Source organism: Lolium rigidum, chromosome 6, assembly GCF_022539505.1.
Source record: "Lolium rigidum isolate FL_2022 chromosome 6, APGP_CSIRO_Lrig_0.1, whole genome shotgun sequence".
In the NCBI taxonomy this organism is placed as follows: Eukaryota; Viridiplantae; Streptophyta; class Magnoliopsida; order Poales; family Poaceae; genus Lolium; species Lolium rigidum.
The window spans coordinates 46,059,166-46,072,830 of NC_061513.1; the positions used below are offsets into that span (position 1 = coordinate 46,059,166).

Below are 13,665 nucleotides of genomic sequence, written 5' to 3' on the forward strand. Positions count from 1 at the left end.
CTCTATCTCCATATCCTCGAGGTAGACGGGACAGGCAGAATAGAGGGTCACCAAAGCAAAATAAAGCACTTAAGCTTCGATGAACTAAAACAATCTTGTTAGATCATTGAGAGTTACGGGAGGATGATGGGACGGATGGATATGTTAGGGCATGGTAAGCGAGGTATGAGTGAATCATCAGGAGCCAAAGTACACGGATCTTAGTAAACAAACCTCCCCTGGACCTCCCCTGGTGTCCTTCAGCTATGGCATGTGACCAAAGCTTGAAAAGTTGTGTAAAAATTGCAATACTAGTACAACACTTGTAGTTTTCTGAAATTGTTGAAAAATAGGATGTCAAGTGGGATCCCAACTAAGTCTCACTTGTAGTACATTTTGTTTTTTCTAGTGTAAATTTTGACACAAAATTTAAAACTAGAAAAGGTAAAATACATTAATAGTGAGATCCCACCTTGGACACCCTATTGAAAAATACAACGTTATAATTATCCCAACTACAGCAAAAGTTTAATCCATTAATTTCGGGGGTCTCGTCTATGATCTATCTGATTCCAAAGGACAAACGAAAATCGTTCAATTCAAAACGGTCTCAGCTAATATGTTGTCCAGCCATAGGCGGAGGAAGAACCAAGCTCACTCTTAAACGACTCGCATGAGAGATTTCCCCAGGCGGCCTGCAAAGCAGCAACAGACTGGAACAAGGTCCTCCTCCCTTTTCTCTTTTCATTTGGTGACCAGTCTGTTCTTTTAGCAATGAACTTAAGCAGTTGTCTGCTATATTCCAAAAAAAAATATGGGGGAATGAGCTCCATCTTGGGAACCCAATGTGTCCCTTTGGGCACCTTGCTTCACCAGATCAATTCCTGAAGTTATGGAAACCTTGTACACTGTGTGATCCACATACACAATTCTCTGCTCTTAAGCTGCAGGATTTACAGCTAATTGCACTGAACTGCAGTTTCACGACCACTGTGTAATCTTTGCCTGGAACAGGATACTGAGACACCGTGTACAGTTTGTACACTGTGATACACATACCAAATTCTTCTGCTCTTAAGCTGTGCAGGATTTACAGATAACTACACTGAATTGCAGTTTCACGACCGCTGTGTGATCTTTGCCTGGAACAGGACACTGAGTGACTAGCCAAGGGCTCAATCAGCTACATCTCAATGTGCCCAACATCCTCAGGGCAGACAGGACGGTAACAAAGCAACACGAAACAAAACAAATAAGCTTTGATTGACAAAAAAAAGCCAACAGATTGGAAGACATTGGATAAATGGATGGATATATTAGGTGGTGGATAAACAAGTCATGACAGGCTCAAGTACTCATCATCTTACTACTAAAAAGACAAAGCTTCCCTAATGTCCTTCAGCTAAGGGACAGGACCAAAGCTTCACAAGTTCTTTTTAGACTTCCATTCATAAGCTCTAAAGATAGATTAGAGTCTTCCTAGGCCGAGAATGAAGAGGCTGCGGCATCTTCTTTACGCAATTAGAGGCAGGCAGCCTCCAGTCTGGTGAAGCATGGCGTCGATCTCGTCACCATCTTCCATCTCAAGCTGAAACAGCAAACATGCAAGAAGTTATAGGGACTCTCGGTTATAGTGCAGCGTTTTTAGTTCAGGAATTTGCAGGAAAATAATAGCGCATACCTCATCAGGGGTCTGCTCAGCACGAAGCCTACGGCCATCAAACAGGAATGCAATGGCATTCATATCAACAGACTGGCGATCACAGTAGGCGTTCATCAGCTTCTTTAGCTGGGTGGACCGCTTGATACGAAAGAACACCTCATTGCCATCCTACAGATAATTGGTCAGATATGTAAAACTAGGCATTGAGGTAATAAACTAAGCAAATCACTAAATACACATATAAAATAACTTGGTGAATTCACAACTGTTAGCAAGAAAAAGTTCACAAACTGAAAGCAGTTCATACAATCAGTACTATTCCTAGGGCAAGGGTCTTCTACATTACCTCAATCACTAATAAGAGTGCGTGTTTTAAAAGTGTACCACTACAACAAACATACAACAAAAAAAGCACTATGATGTTCTTTGTTTCTGAATAATTTAAAATCACTAAATATACGAACACCTGTTGATAAATCAGCAAATGCACATGCATATTCACAAGAGATTGTTCAAACCAAACAATCTGACTATTTCATTTGGAGAGTTTGGTGACTACGAACACTCAATCAGTTCCTGAATACTACCTAAAAATCAGCAAACATACACACATATTGATAAATAAGAAAATATAAATGTATATTCATAAGACTTAATTCAAACCATACATCTCATTGTTCCATTTGGCGTGTTTAGTCACTACAACCACTCAACCAGTTTCTGAATACTACCTTAAATATAAGCAAATATGCACTAATCAGCAAAAATAAATGAATATTGGTAAGACTTGGTTCAAAACATACAATATCACTATTTCATTTGGAGGTTTTGGTCATTAGAAGCACTCAATCAGTTCTTGAATACTACTTCTGTCCATAAAAGGATGTCAAAAGTTTGTCTAAAGTCAGATGTATCTAGACATTTTTTTGTGTACAGATACATCTAAGTTTGGACAAACCTTTGGCAATTTTTATAGACGAGGGGAATACTACTTAAAGATGAACAAATATGCACTCATATTCATAAATCAGCAAATATAAATATATATTGATAGTACTTAGTTCAAACCATACAATCTCATTACTTTGTTTTTAGGGCTAGGTCGCTACAAGAACTCTGTTTCTGAATACTACTACAAAATCAGTAAATATACAAGCACATTGACAAATCAGCAAGTATATTAGTAAGACTTAGTTCAGACCAAACAAGCTCATTATTTCATTTAGAGGGCTCTGGTCACTACCAGCACTAGATGAGTACCTGAATACTATTTCAGTATCAGCAAATATAGATGCACATGGACAAATCAGCAAATATCGATGCATATTGGTAAGACTTCGCTCAAACCAAACAATCTCATTATTTGATTTGGAGGGCTCAGTAACTACCAGCACTAGATAAGTTCCTGAATACTACTTCAATATCAGTAAATATATATCTGCACCGGTAAATCAGTAAATATACATGCATACTGATAAGGTATTGTGTTGAAACAAAAGTCTCACTATTTCGATTGGAAGTCTTGGTCACAACAAGTACTGACCAGTGCCTTAACTAACACTGCAGATATAGAGGTGACAGAAGCGCCGTGAATTTATCTAACTAGTACCGGAATAGTTAAATGAATACAATTCCTCACAATTTGCGTCTGACTTCAAGCTACACAACTACTAATAACAGTGACAAACGACATATCACTTTCTTTTATTTATGACCAGTTAACGGTGTACCATATATATGTGCACAATAACAAAGTTGTTCACATGAGACCTATTTTCCCGACCACACGCTGCATTTAATAGGCTTGCTATTTGACAACGAAGATGTAAAAGCGCGGCGTTACTTACAATTATGCTTGACTTTATGACATTGATATAAAAACATAAACATCGGACCGTACTTGCTAAACAACAAATCCCACCTTGCGATAACCTAATACATGCATAAGCAACACAACCTACAGAGAGCTACAATGAACTACCGCTTGGGCACTTCCAATAAATCCAGCAAAAGTTATTTCAGATGAGCAAAGTTTGGATTCATATGAACCTCAGAGAGAACAATCGATTCACATTAAGCTGGCAAAAACTAGCTCAGACAATTAGAACTTGTACTGACAGACAGGATCATATGATTTGCCAAATGTACTTCCGCCACAACAAGCGCATCATACTGCAAACTATACCGAGAGCATTACGCTAGCACGCAGATTCCAGTGCTTTGTATTGCTAATGTTCACCATTGTCTACCTCTGACAGGAATTCAGCGTCGAGATGCGAGAAGTGGTGAAATCTTGATTTTTTCCAACATTATTCGCAGTTTAATCTTATCGTCCGGTAGGCGTATGAAACATGTAGTAATCGAAACCTAGAACAACAGCCAGCGGCCGGCCAACTAAAGAATCCTAGCCGAATCGACGGCACAAGACACTGATTGGACGGCTAGGGTGTGGCGATCGGGGCAAGCGCAACCTTGGTTGTGCTAGGGAAGAAGGGGAGGGAGGGGGTGCAGACCTGGCCCTTGACCTTGAGGTTGATGTGGATGCCGCCGTCGCCGCCGGCCGGCTTCTTGTCCTCCTCCCCGCCCGCCGACGACATCTCCCTAACCGTTCGCTAGCTCGCGAACGAACGATGAATCTGCAGCGCGCGCCGCCTCGAGCAAGCAGGGTTTCCCGGCGATCGATCGCACTGGGGTGGAGTTTGTCGCGCTTGAGTTGTGCCGGCGGAGGGGAGGCGGACCCGGCGGAACTTATAGGGCGGCTGCCCAGAGCTAGATTTGATAACGGGGCCTCACGTCCGTCATCGAGCGTGGGGCAGTGGGCCGCGCGCGGGACGGTTCGGTCTCCGGATCCGCCTCCTCGTGGGCCGTGCCGTGCGTGAGTCGCACGCGGAAACGAACAGATACCGTGGGTGGGTCCCACCACCTCCCCCGTGTGCCTTTTGGGCTCTGCTTATCCGGTTTGCTGCCGTGTCGCCTCCCCCTGCCTGCTGCCTTGTGTGAAACAGAAACGATCAGCCGTGTTTGGTTCGTATTCAACACTCAAATTCCAACTTTCTTCTCTTGATGAACTCAAATTTGAACTTGAAACGGTGTGTGTATTTGGATGGAGACTTCCCCTCTCCTCTATGCTGCTTATCCGGTTTACTGCCGTGAAACAGAGACGAGGAGCGCGTATGCACCCGTGTATGCTTCGTATTCCAAACTCAAATTCAAACTCCTTTTAAACTTTAACTTTGCAAGTTCTTCTATATTTGATGGACACTATATCAAAGTGTATGTGAAAGTACTCTGCTTACGTGGAGCTTTAAGAAAATATACTTGTGGCCCATTTATATTATACACCAGAAATTTGACCGGAGTTCATTAAATCATGTATTCTAAAAAAAATGACGTCTAACAGAGGAAGAAGCTCTTGGCAGTTTTTATAGTGAGTACAACCTGGGTTACGAGTGCAGAGACTCGAACACAGGCTGGGCAGGCATGCATCAACCCATACCCACCATCCCGGCTATGCCTTGGTTCTCTGAATCATGTATTCAATATAGATGGTTTTTCTTTCATGTAAATCATCATACAAGTGTAGTTTCCCCGGACCCACGGACACTATCTTGCTACACGAGGTGTTGGGATAATCTAATGGCATTGCTATGTTTACAACCAAAAAGAACGAAAAGTCTTTACCTCCCAATGCCAAGTGGTCTTTTTATTTCTAAATATTCAAAAAACATACTTATAAAGCTTCAGAAAATCTTAAATTAAATCAGGATACAATCAATTGTGTAACCTGCAAGCATGAAAAATCTCAATCGGAAATTATTTGTATTGTGGACAACACAAAAATGGCAAACACGGTAAATTTGAATATTTCAAATATGCATAATTAGATCCACACATTTTTCATTTTTTTGTAACCCACTATATAAAAGGAAATGCATTAATATTTTCCAAACTTGTAGGTTACAACATTGACTATGTCCAAGTTTGCTTCCAAAAAAATTTTCTTTTAAAACTTAGAAATATGATTTTTTGGATTTTTAAAACGTCAAAAATCACTGGAGACGAGGAGCCTTAAATCTCCACCCATGATAAGGCCCACAAACACTATCTTATTATAGTTGGTGTTGGGCTAATGGGATTGATATGTTTGCAACAAAAAGAATCATACTATCTTTTACAAGCGCCCTTACGTGCGTTTCCCTCATTTTTTTTAGTGAATTTCATCTTTACATTTAGTGTTGTGCATTCCTGACACTAATTATCCTATATACTGAAAACTTGTTTGAATTACCTTGCTTGAAAATTTTAAATACTCTTTTTCTAATTCAAGTCTGCTAGGCAAGGTGCGAGGTGAATCCTCTTTTTCTAATTCAAGTCTACTAGGCAAGGTGCGAGGTGATGGTTGAGGCTCGAAATTATTAGAACAACGAAGAGGAATGTAACATATGGTGAAGAGATGACTCGACATGATCGGCTACAGAACCCTCTAATCTTTACATATTTTGTCATGCCCCATCAACCCAACATGTAGAACTTATCCAACAACATGTGTTGAATGCTAAATGGGGCAAAACCATGGTAAAAAAAAATCATCAATGGGACATTTCGGTAGAACTTTCACGAAATGGGATAAGTTGTGTCTAGCGAACCAAGCAGCTTCAACATCCACGTCGACAGCGAACCGGGAGCGGCTTCTCGTCGTTGTTCTAGGCCGGCAGCAGAGAGGATGGTGGCGGTGGCGCAAACAGCACCTAGACTTTAGCCAGATCTAGGATTTAGTTTAGATTTAATTAAATTTCATTCAAACTTTGTAAAAAATCCTAAATTGAATGAAAATTTTCAAGTCTGTTTATATTCAGTTCTTGAACTTTTTTTGTGCTTAGTATTGGGAACACCGGTGCGGGCAGCTCCTCCTAATACGACAGGAACGAGTGCCAACGTCCTTGTTGAGATGCTCTTAGCTTGTTGCCGAACAATTTTTGGCACTGATACGAACAAGTGTTTAGGGTGGAGAACAAGCACTCTTTTTGTGACGCTTGACCGATGTGCACAAATCATTGGCTGGGCAACAGAAATGAACATCTCGGTGATACAAGGACCACGGGCTCGAGGAAAAGAACAATCTAAAACTGTTTGGCCAGGCTATGAGAAACCAAACAGTTTGCAAATAACTGAACTGGCAACAACAAGGATGGATATATTAGGCGATGGATAGTCGGAGTGACGACAGTAACAGTTCTCAAATGCAGCCAGGCGGGGAGCTCTAACACCCTCAGCTTTGGTCCAAGACCAGAGCTTTGCAAGTTCTTTCACTTCTTACATTTTACTCTAGTCTAAGGTAGCACAAGATGCAGAACAGTGAGGCTGCGGCAAGCTCCTTCTAAGCACAACGCAGGCACCCTCCAGTCTGGTGGAGCATCGCGTCGATCTCGTCGCCTTCCTCCATCTCAAGCTGAAACAATTCACAAACCAGGGAATGAGGAACAGAACACAAATCTTCTTCTTTTTTTTTTGAAGGAATGCTAAAAGGTTCTATGGTTGATTAAGTTTGAAGGGAAAGTAAAGCGACATACCTCATCAGGGGTCTGATCACCCCTGAGCCTACGACCGTCGAAGAGAAACGCGATGGAATTGAGATCCACGGACTGGCGGTCGCAGTAGGCGTTCATCAGCTTCTTGAGCTGTGTGGACCTCTTGATGCGGAAGAAAACCTCGTTGCCATCCTGCAAAGCAAAGGGGGAAAAGTGTTTTGAGAACCAGGCACACAAATAGCAGTCACTCTGCATGCATCACATTGAAGCTTGATGTCTAAACAGGGGAAGTTTATGGGACCTTTTATCTTAAGATCACACTACAATAAGAACAATGAAACAAGACAATACATTGGGGGCACATAAAGAATCGCCCCATATAATCAGTTATGCCAACCAATTAGTCACCACCAGCAACACACACAGATGAAGCATAACGGGGAAACCTGACAAGAACATCTAGGCATGCTTACAGGCTACTGATAGCTGAACATTTATTATGATGCCAGGAGCAGAGATAACAAGGACGCTAATTTATATCGACCCTGTTGGTGATTCCAGCCATCAAAGTAAACCAAACTACATTAGAAATACAGCACCTCTACACGGAAATCGGGCCTACCCCAGCAATCAGCCAACATGAATCTAGGCCTCGTCTCAGAAAGCTGCGAACTTTTAATCAGCAATACAAATCAGTGCTAGCCTAATCCTACCGATCTCAATCTCCAAATCGTATCACAGCACTACCAGCACCGGAACCAAAATCTCCGCCGCAAAGAGACAAAAGAGTACTAGTAAGTTTGCAGAGCGATGGGGGAAAGATAAGGATCGGACCTGTCCCTTGACCTTGAGGTTGATGTGGACGCCGCCGTCGGCGGGCTTCTTGTCCTCGTCCGCCGTCACGCCCGACATCTCCTACTCTCGACCCCCCGCGAAGCGCGATCCGACGGGTTGTGCCGTGTGCTGTGGACGCCGCGGAGGAGAGGAAGACGACTCGAGTAGGGAGTCCCTGCTTGCTTGACCGGCGGGCGGACCTGAGGGCCAGCCCAAGCTTATAGCGCGGCGACCCAGAGCCCGGTTGGATAGTCGCGTGGCGTCCGGATCCTCCCTGCGCGGGAACCCTGTGGCCCGCATGTCTCATTGGTGCGGTGGCGTACGGCGTACGGCGTGCTCGGCAGACGGATCGCGTGCGGTGGCGGTGCGGTTCGCGGTGGGCCCGCGTAAATTGCTCGCGTACTCTGCACGCGGACCTGGTCACGGCCGTTTCCGTTTTGAAAACCTCTCCCGCTCGTCCGAACAAATGCTGCGTTCAGTGTCGTCCGGAGGAAGGAAGAATATGGTTTGATAATTCTTTTTCGTCCCCACTTACTTTCTTATTTATTTACTTGTTCATTTATTTAATTTTACTGACTTATTTTTATTATTTTTTCGTCTGATTCAGAAATTAAACTTAGTGGCCGCCCTCCCTGGTTAACACTACTCTGTAGGTAATGATAAAAATTTAGAGCTAAACATGCTCGCCGCTAAATGAATTCGACAATTTAATAAGTACCAGTAACATTGTGAGAGCTTAGCTTTTGACTTTAAAATCAGACTATTTGGTTTAAAATCTTTGGATTATCCTACGGAGTTAAATTGACATGTGATTTTTGGAGCGTCATTTTTTCATCGGGAGAAGCAGCATGGGCTGGAAGCTCACTTGGAGAGGTCTGAGGGTTAAAAGAGGCCAAGCAGCGCGGTCGGGAAGTCAGGCAGCGCCACCCCCCTCTTTCAGTCGTCGATCGCCCGTTTGTTCTGATTCTTTCACGAACCGACGTATTTTCCCCTAAAAACGACTATATATATGACCTGAAGAGTTCTCGAGAGGAGAGTGCCGTACAAACACAGAAACGCGAAAACAGAGGCTGCTGCAGAGAAGATTGGAAGGGGAAACTCCGCCGGGATCACCGCCGGAGGGATCTCCACCTTCTGCAACGCCTTCATCATCATCACCATGACTAAGAGGGAGTAGTCCACCTCTGGACTACGGGTTTGTGTCAGTAGCTTGATCTATTTCTCTCATGTTCCTCATAGTACTTAGTGCCATATGAGCTGCCTATCATGATTATGGTCATATTTGTTATACCTTTGTGGTGAATCCTTGTTCTATGATATTGTTTTATAAGATCTGATCTTATTATATTATGAGATGTATTGATATATGCATATTAAGATCAACCTGAGGTTGGGTCGTTAGGAGGGTGGTTATACCCCCAGCCCACCAGAGTTCAAACCCCAGGTTTGACACCTATGTGTCTCATAAAGGCAGAATATTCATTCAGTGGGAGGCGACGTTCCCGTCGACAGCGAGGCGCATGTGGTGACTTTGTCAATTTTAAGATCCAATCTGCCGGCTCAGTCTTCCGGAGGTGCTCATAGGGGTAGGGTGTGCGGTCATAGGGGTGATTGTATGCGCGTGTATGTGAGCGTCTACGTTTGTACTGTGTTTCTCAAAAATATAGATGCATATTATGTACCCCGTTCTTAAGTTTATGTTCTGATCCAACATCTATGCAAGAGCGTGTGTGGGATGATGTGTGTGTTAGATGGAGTAGCAAGGTTTTAGTGATTGGATAGTGACAATATGTTCAAGAGTTATTTGTGTTTTGCCTTTCTTTTCCTACCTCACTAAGGATAAAGTGAATGCATGTGCTATGTTCATCATGTGACAGTGATGACCCACAAGTATAGGGGTGTATCGTAGTACTTTCGATAAATAAGAGTGTCGAACCCAACGAGGAGCAGAAGGTGTTGACAAGCAGTTTCGATGAAGGATTCACTGTAAATGCTCACAAACAAGTATTCAGGGGGTTTTAGTATAGCAGATGAATAAAGTTCAAGTAAGTAAAATACGAGAGAAATAATTGCAGCGAGTGGCCCAATCCTTTTTAGCACAAAGGACAAGCCGGTTTGTTTACTTATAATGACCAAACGTTCTTGAGGACACACGGGAATTTAGTCTAGTGCTTTCGCTTCATATAGCTGATTAATCTTCATTGTTTTGATAAGTGTTGTGTGGGTGAACCTATGCTAATGCACCGTCCTTCCTAGGAATAATACATACTTGTGATTATACCCCTTGCAAGCATCCGCAACTACAAGAAAGTAATTAAGCTAAATCTAACCACGACCTTAAACTCGAGATCCTGCTATCCCTCCGCATCGATATACTAACGGGGGTTTAGGTTTCTGTCACTCCGGCAACCCCGCAATCAGCAAACGAATACAAGATGCACTCCCCTAGGCCCATAAATGGTGAAGTGTCATGTAGTCGACGTTCACATGACACCACTAGAAGAATAACACCATGATACGTCTCCGACGTATCGATAATTTCTTATGTTCCATGCCACATTATTGATGATTATCTACATGTTTTATGCACACTTTATGTCATATTCGTGCATTTTCTGGAACTAACCTATTAACAAGATGCCGAAGTGCCGCTTGTCTGTTTTCTGCTGTTTTTGGTTTCAGAAATCCTAGTAAGGAAATATTCTCGGAATTGGACGAAATCAAAGCCCAGGGGCCTATTTTTCCACGAAGCTTCCAGAAGTCCGAAGACGAGACGAAGAGGGGCCACGGGGTGGCCAAGCCCTAGGGCGGCGCGGCCCCACCCCTGGCCGCGCCGGCCTATGGTGTGGGCCCCCGTGCCGCCTCTTGACTTGCCCTTCCGCCTACTTAAAGCCTCCGTGACGAAACCCCCGCATCGAGAGCCACGATACGGAAAACCTTCCGGAGACGCCGTCGCCGCCGATCCCATCTCGGGGGATCCAGAGATCGCCTCCGGCACCCCTGCCGGAGAGGGGAATCATCCCCGGAGGACTCTACGCCGCCATGGTCGCCTCCGGTGTGATGTGTGAGTAGTCTACCCCTGGACTATGGGTCCATAGCAGTAGCTAGATGGTTGTCTTCTCCCCATTGTGCTATCATTGTCGGATCTTGTGAGCTGCCTATCATGATCAAGATCATCTATCTCGTAATTCTATATGTTGCGTTTGTTGGGATCCGATGAATAGAGAATACTTGTTATGTTGATTATCAAAGTTATGCTTATGTGTTGTTTATGATCTTGCATGCTCTCCGTTACTAGTAGATGCTCTGGCCAAGTAGATGCTTGTAACTCCAAGAGGGAGTACTTATGCTCGATAGTGGGTTCATGCCTGCATTGACACCGGGACGAGTGACGAAAGTTCTAAGGTTGTGTTGTGCTTGTTGCCACTAGGGATAAAACATTGATGCTATGTCTAAGGATGTAGTTGTTGATTACATTACGCACCATACTTAATGCAATTGTCCGTTGTTTGCAACTTAATACCTGGAGGGGGTTCGGATGATAACCTCGAAGGTGGACTTTTTAGGCATAGATGCAGTTGGATGGCGGTCTATGTACTTTGTCGTAATGCCCAATTAAATCTCACTATACTCATCATGATATGTATGTGCATTGTCATGCTCTCTTTATTTGTCAATTGCCCAACTGTAATTTGTTCACCCAACATGCTGTTCGTCTTATGGGAGAGACACCTCTAGTGACCTGTGGACCCCGGTCCAATTCTCTTTACTGAAATACAATCTACTGCAATACTTGTTTTACTGTTTTCTCTGCAAACAATCATCTTCCACACAATACGGTTAATCCTTTGTTACAGCAAGCCGGTGAGATTGACAACCTCACCGTTTCGTTGGGGCAAAGTACTTTGGTTGTGTTGTGCAGGTTCCACGTTGGCGCCGGAATCCCTGGTGTTGCGCCGCACTACATCTCGCCGCCATCAACCTTCAACGTGCTTCTTGACTCCTACTGGTCCGATTAAACCTTGGTTTCTTACTGAGGGAAACTTGCCGCTGTGCGCATCACACCTTCCTCTTGGGGTTCCCAACGGACGCGTGTCGAACGAAAAGACAATACGTCAACCACGCGCATCAAGCAAATTTCGGCGCCGTTGCCGGGAGATCAAGACACGCTGCAAGGGGAGTCTCCACTTCTCAATCTCTTTACTTTGTTTTTGTCTTGCTTAGTTTTATTTACTACTTTGTTTGCTGCACTAAATCAAAATACAAAAAAATTAGTTGCTAGTTTTACTTTATTTGCTATCTTGTTTGCTATATCGAAAACACAAAAAAATTAGTTTACTTGCATTTACTTTATCTAGTTTGCTTTATTTACTGTTGCTAAAATGGCCAACGCTGAAAATACTAAGTTGTGTGACTTCACAACCACAAATAATAATGATTTCTTATGCACACCTATTGCTCCACCTGCTACTACAGCAGAATTCTTTGAAATTAAACCTGCTTTACCGAATCTTGTTATGAAAGATCAATTTTCTGGAATTAGTTCTGATGATGCTGCTGCCCATCTTAATAATTTTGTTGAACTATGTGAAATGCAAAAATATAAAGATGTAGATGGTGATATTATTAAACTAAAATTGTTCCCTTTCTCATTAAGAGGAAGAGCTAAAGATTGGTTGCTATCTCTCGCCTAAGAATAGTATTGATTCATGGACTAAATGCAAGGATGCTTTTATTGGTAGATATTATCCCCTGCTAAAATTATATCTTTGAGGAGTAGCATAATGAATTTTAAACAATTAGATACTGAACATGTTGCTCAAGCTTGGGAAAGAATGAAATCTCTCGGTTAAAAATTGCCCAACCCATGGACTCGACTACTTGGATGATCATCCAAACCTTCTATGCAGGACTAAATTTTTCTTCACGGAATTTATTGGATTCAGCTGCTGGAGGTACCTTTATGTCCATCACTCTTGGTGAAGCAACAAGGCTTCTTGATAATATGATGATCAACTACTCGAATGGCACACGGAAAGAGCTCCACAAGGTAAGAAGGTAAATTCTGTTGAAGAATCCTCTTCCTTGAATGATAAGGTTGATGCTATTATGTCTATGCTTGTGAATGATAGGACTAATATTGATCCTAATAATGTTCCGTTAGCTTCATTGGTTGCACAAGAAGAACATGTTGATGTAAACTTCATTAAAAATAATAATTTCAACAACAATGCTTACCGGAACAATTCTAGTAACAACTATAGGCCATATCCTTATAATAATGGCAACGGCTATGGTAATTCTTATGGAAATTCTTACAACAATAATAGGAATTCACCCCCTGGACTTGAAGCCATGCTTAAAGAATTTATTAGTACACAAACTGCTTTTAACAACTCGTTGAAGAAAAGCTTGGGAAAATTGATATACTTGCTTCTAAAGTCGATAGTCTTGCTCAGCTGATGTTGATCTTTTGAAATCAAAAGTTTTGCCTAATGAGAATTATCATAATAAAATTGTTACTACAGCAAATGCCATTCAAGTTAGAATTAATGAGAATATAAGATTAATGGCTGAACTCGCGTGCTAGGTGGGATAGAGAAGAAAATGAAAAACTAGCTAAAGAGAAGAATATAGCTAAAGTTTGGACTATTACCACCA

The 13,665-nt window shown here is 42.6% G+C and overlaps 2 protein-coding genes across 2 annotated transcripts; both read right to left on the reverse strand.

Annotated features, from left to right (window-relative positions):
• Positions 1-1,274: 1,274 nt before the first annotated feature.
• On the reverse strand, positions 1,275-4,273 carry LOC124660993 (small ubiquitin-related modifier 1). The gene is made up of 3 exons (XM_047198850.1): positions 4,156-4,273; positions 1,661-1,810; positions 1,275-1,567 (listed from the first exon to the last, which is right to left on the reverse strand). Exons 1-3 carry the CDS (start codon positions 4,237-4,239, stop codon positions 1,493-1,495), a joined length of 309 nt encoding a protein of 102 aa, XP_047054806.1. The 5' UTR covers positions 4,240-4,273; the 3' UTR covers positions 1,275-1,492.
• A 2,543-nt stretch (positions 4,274-6,816) lies between these two features.
• Positions 6,817-8,182, reverse strand: LOC124660994 (small ubiquitin-related modifier 1-like). Its single transcript, XM_047198851.1, has 3 exons — positions 8,005-8,182; positions 7,213-7,362; positions 6,817-7,091 (listed from the first exon to the last, which is right to left on the reverse strand). Exons 1-3 carry the CDS (start codon positions 8,080-8,082, stop codon positions 7,020-7,022), a joined length of 300 nt encoding a protein of 99 aa, XP_047054807.1. The 5' UTR covers positions 8,083-8,182; the 3' UTR covers positions 6,817-7,019.
• Positions 8,183-13,665: the final 5,483 nt, after the last annotated feature.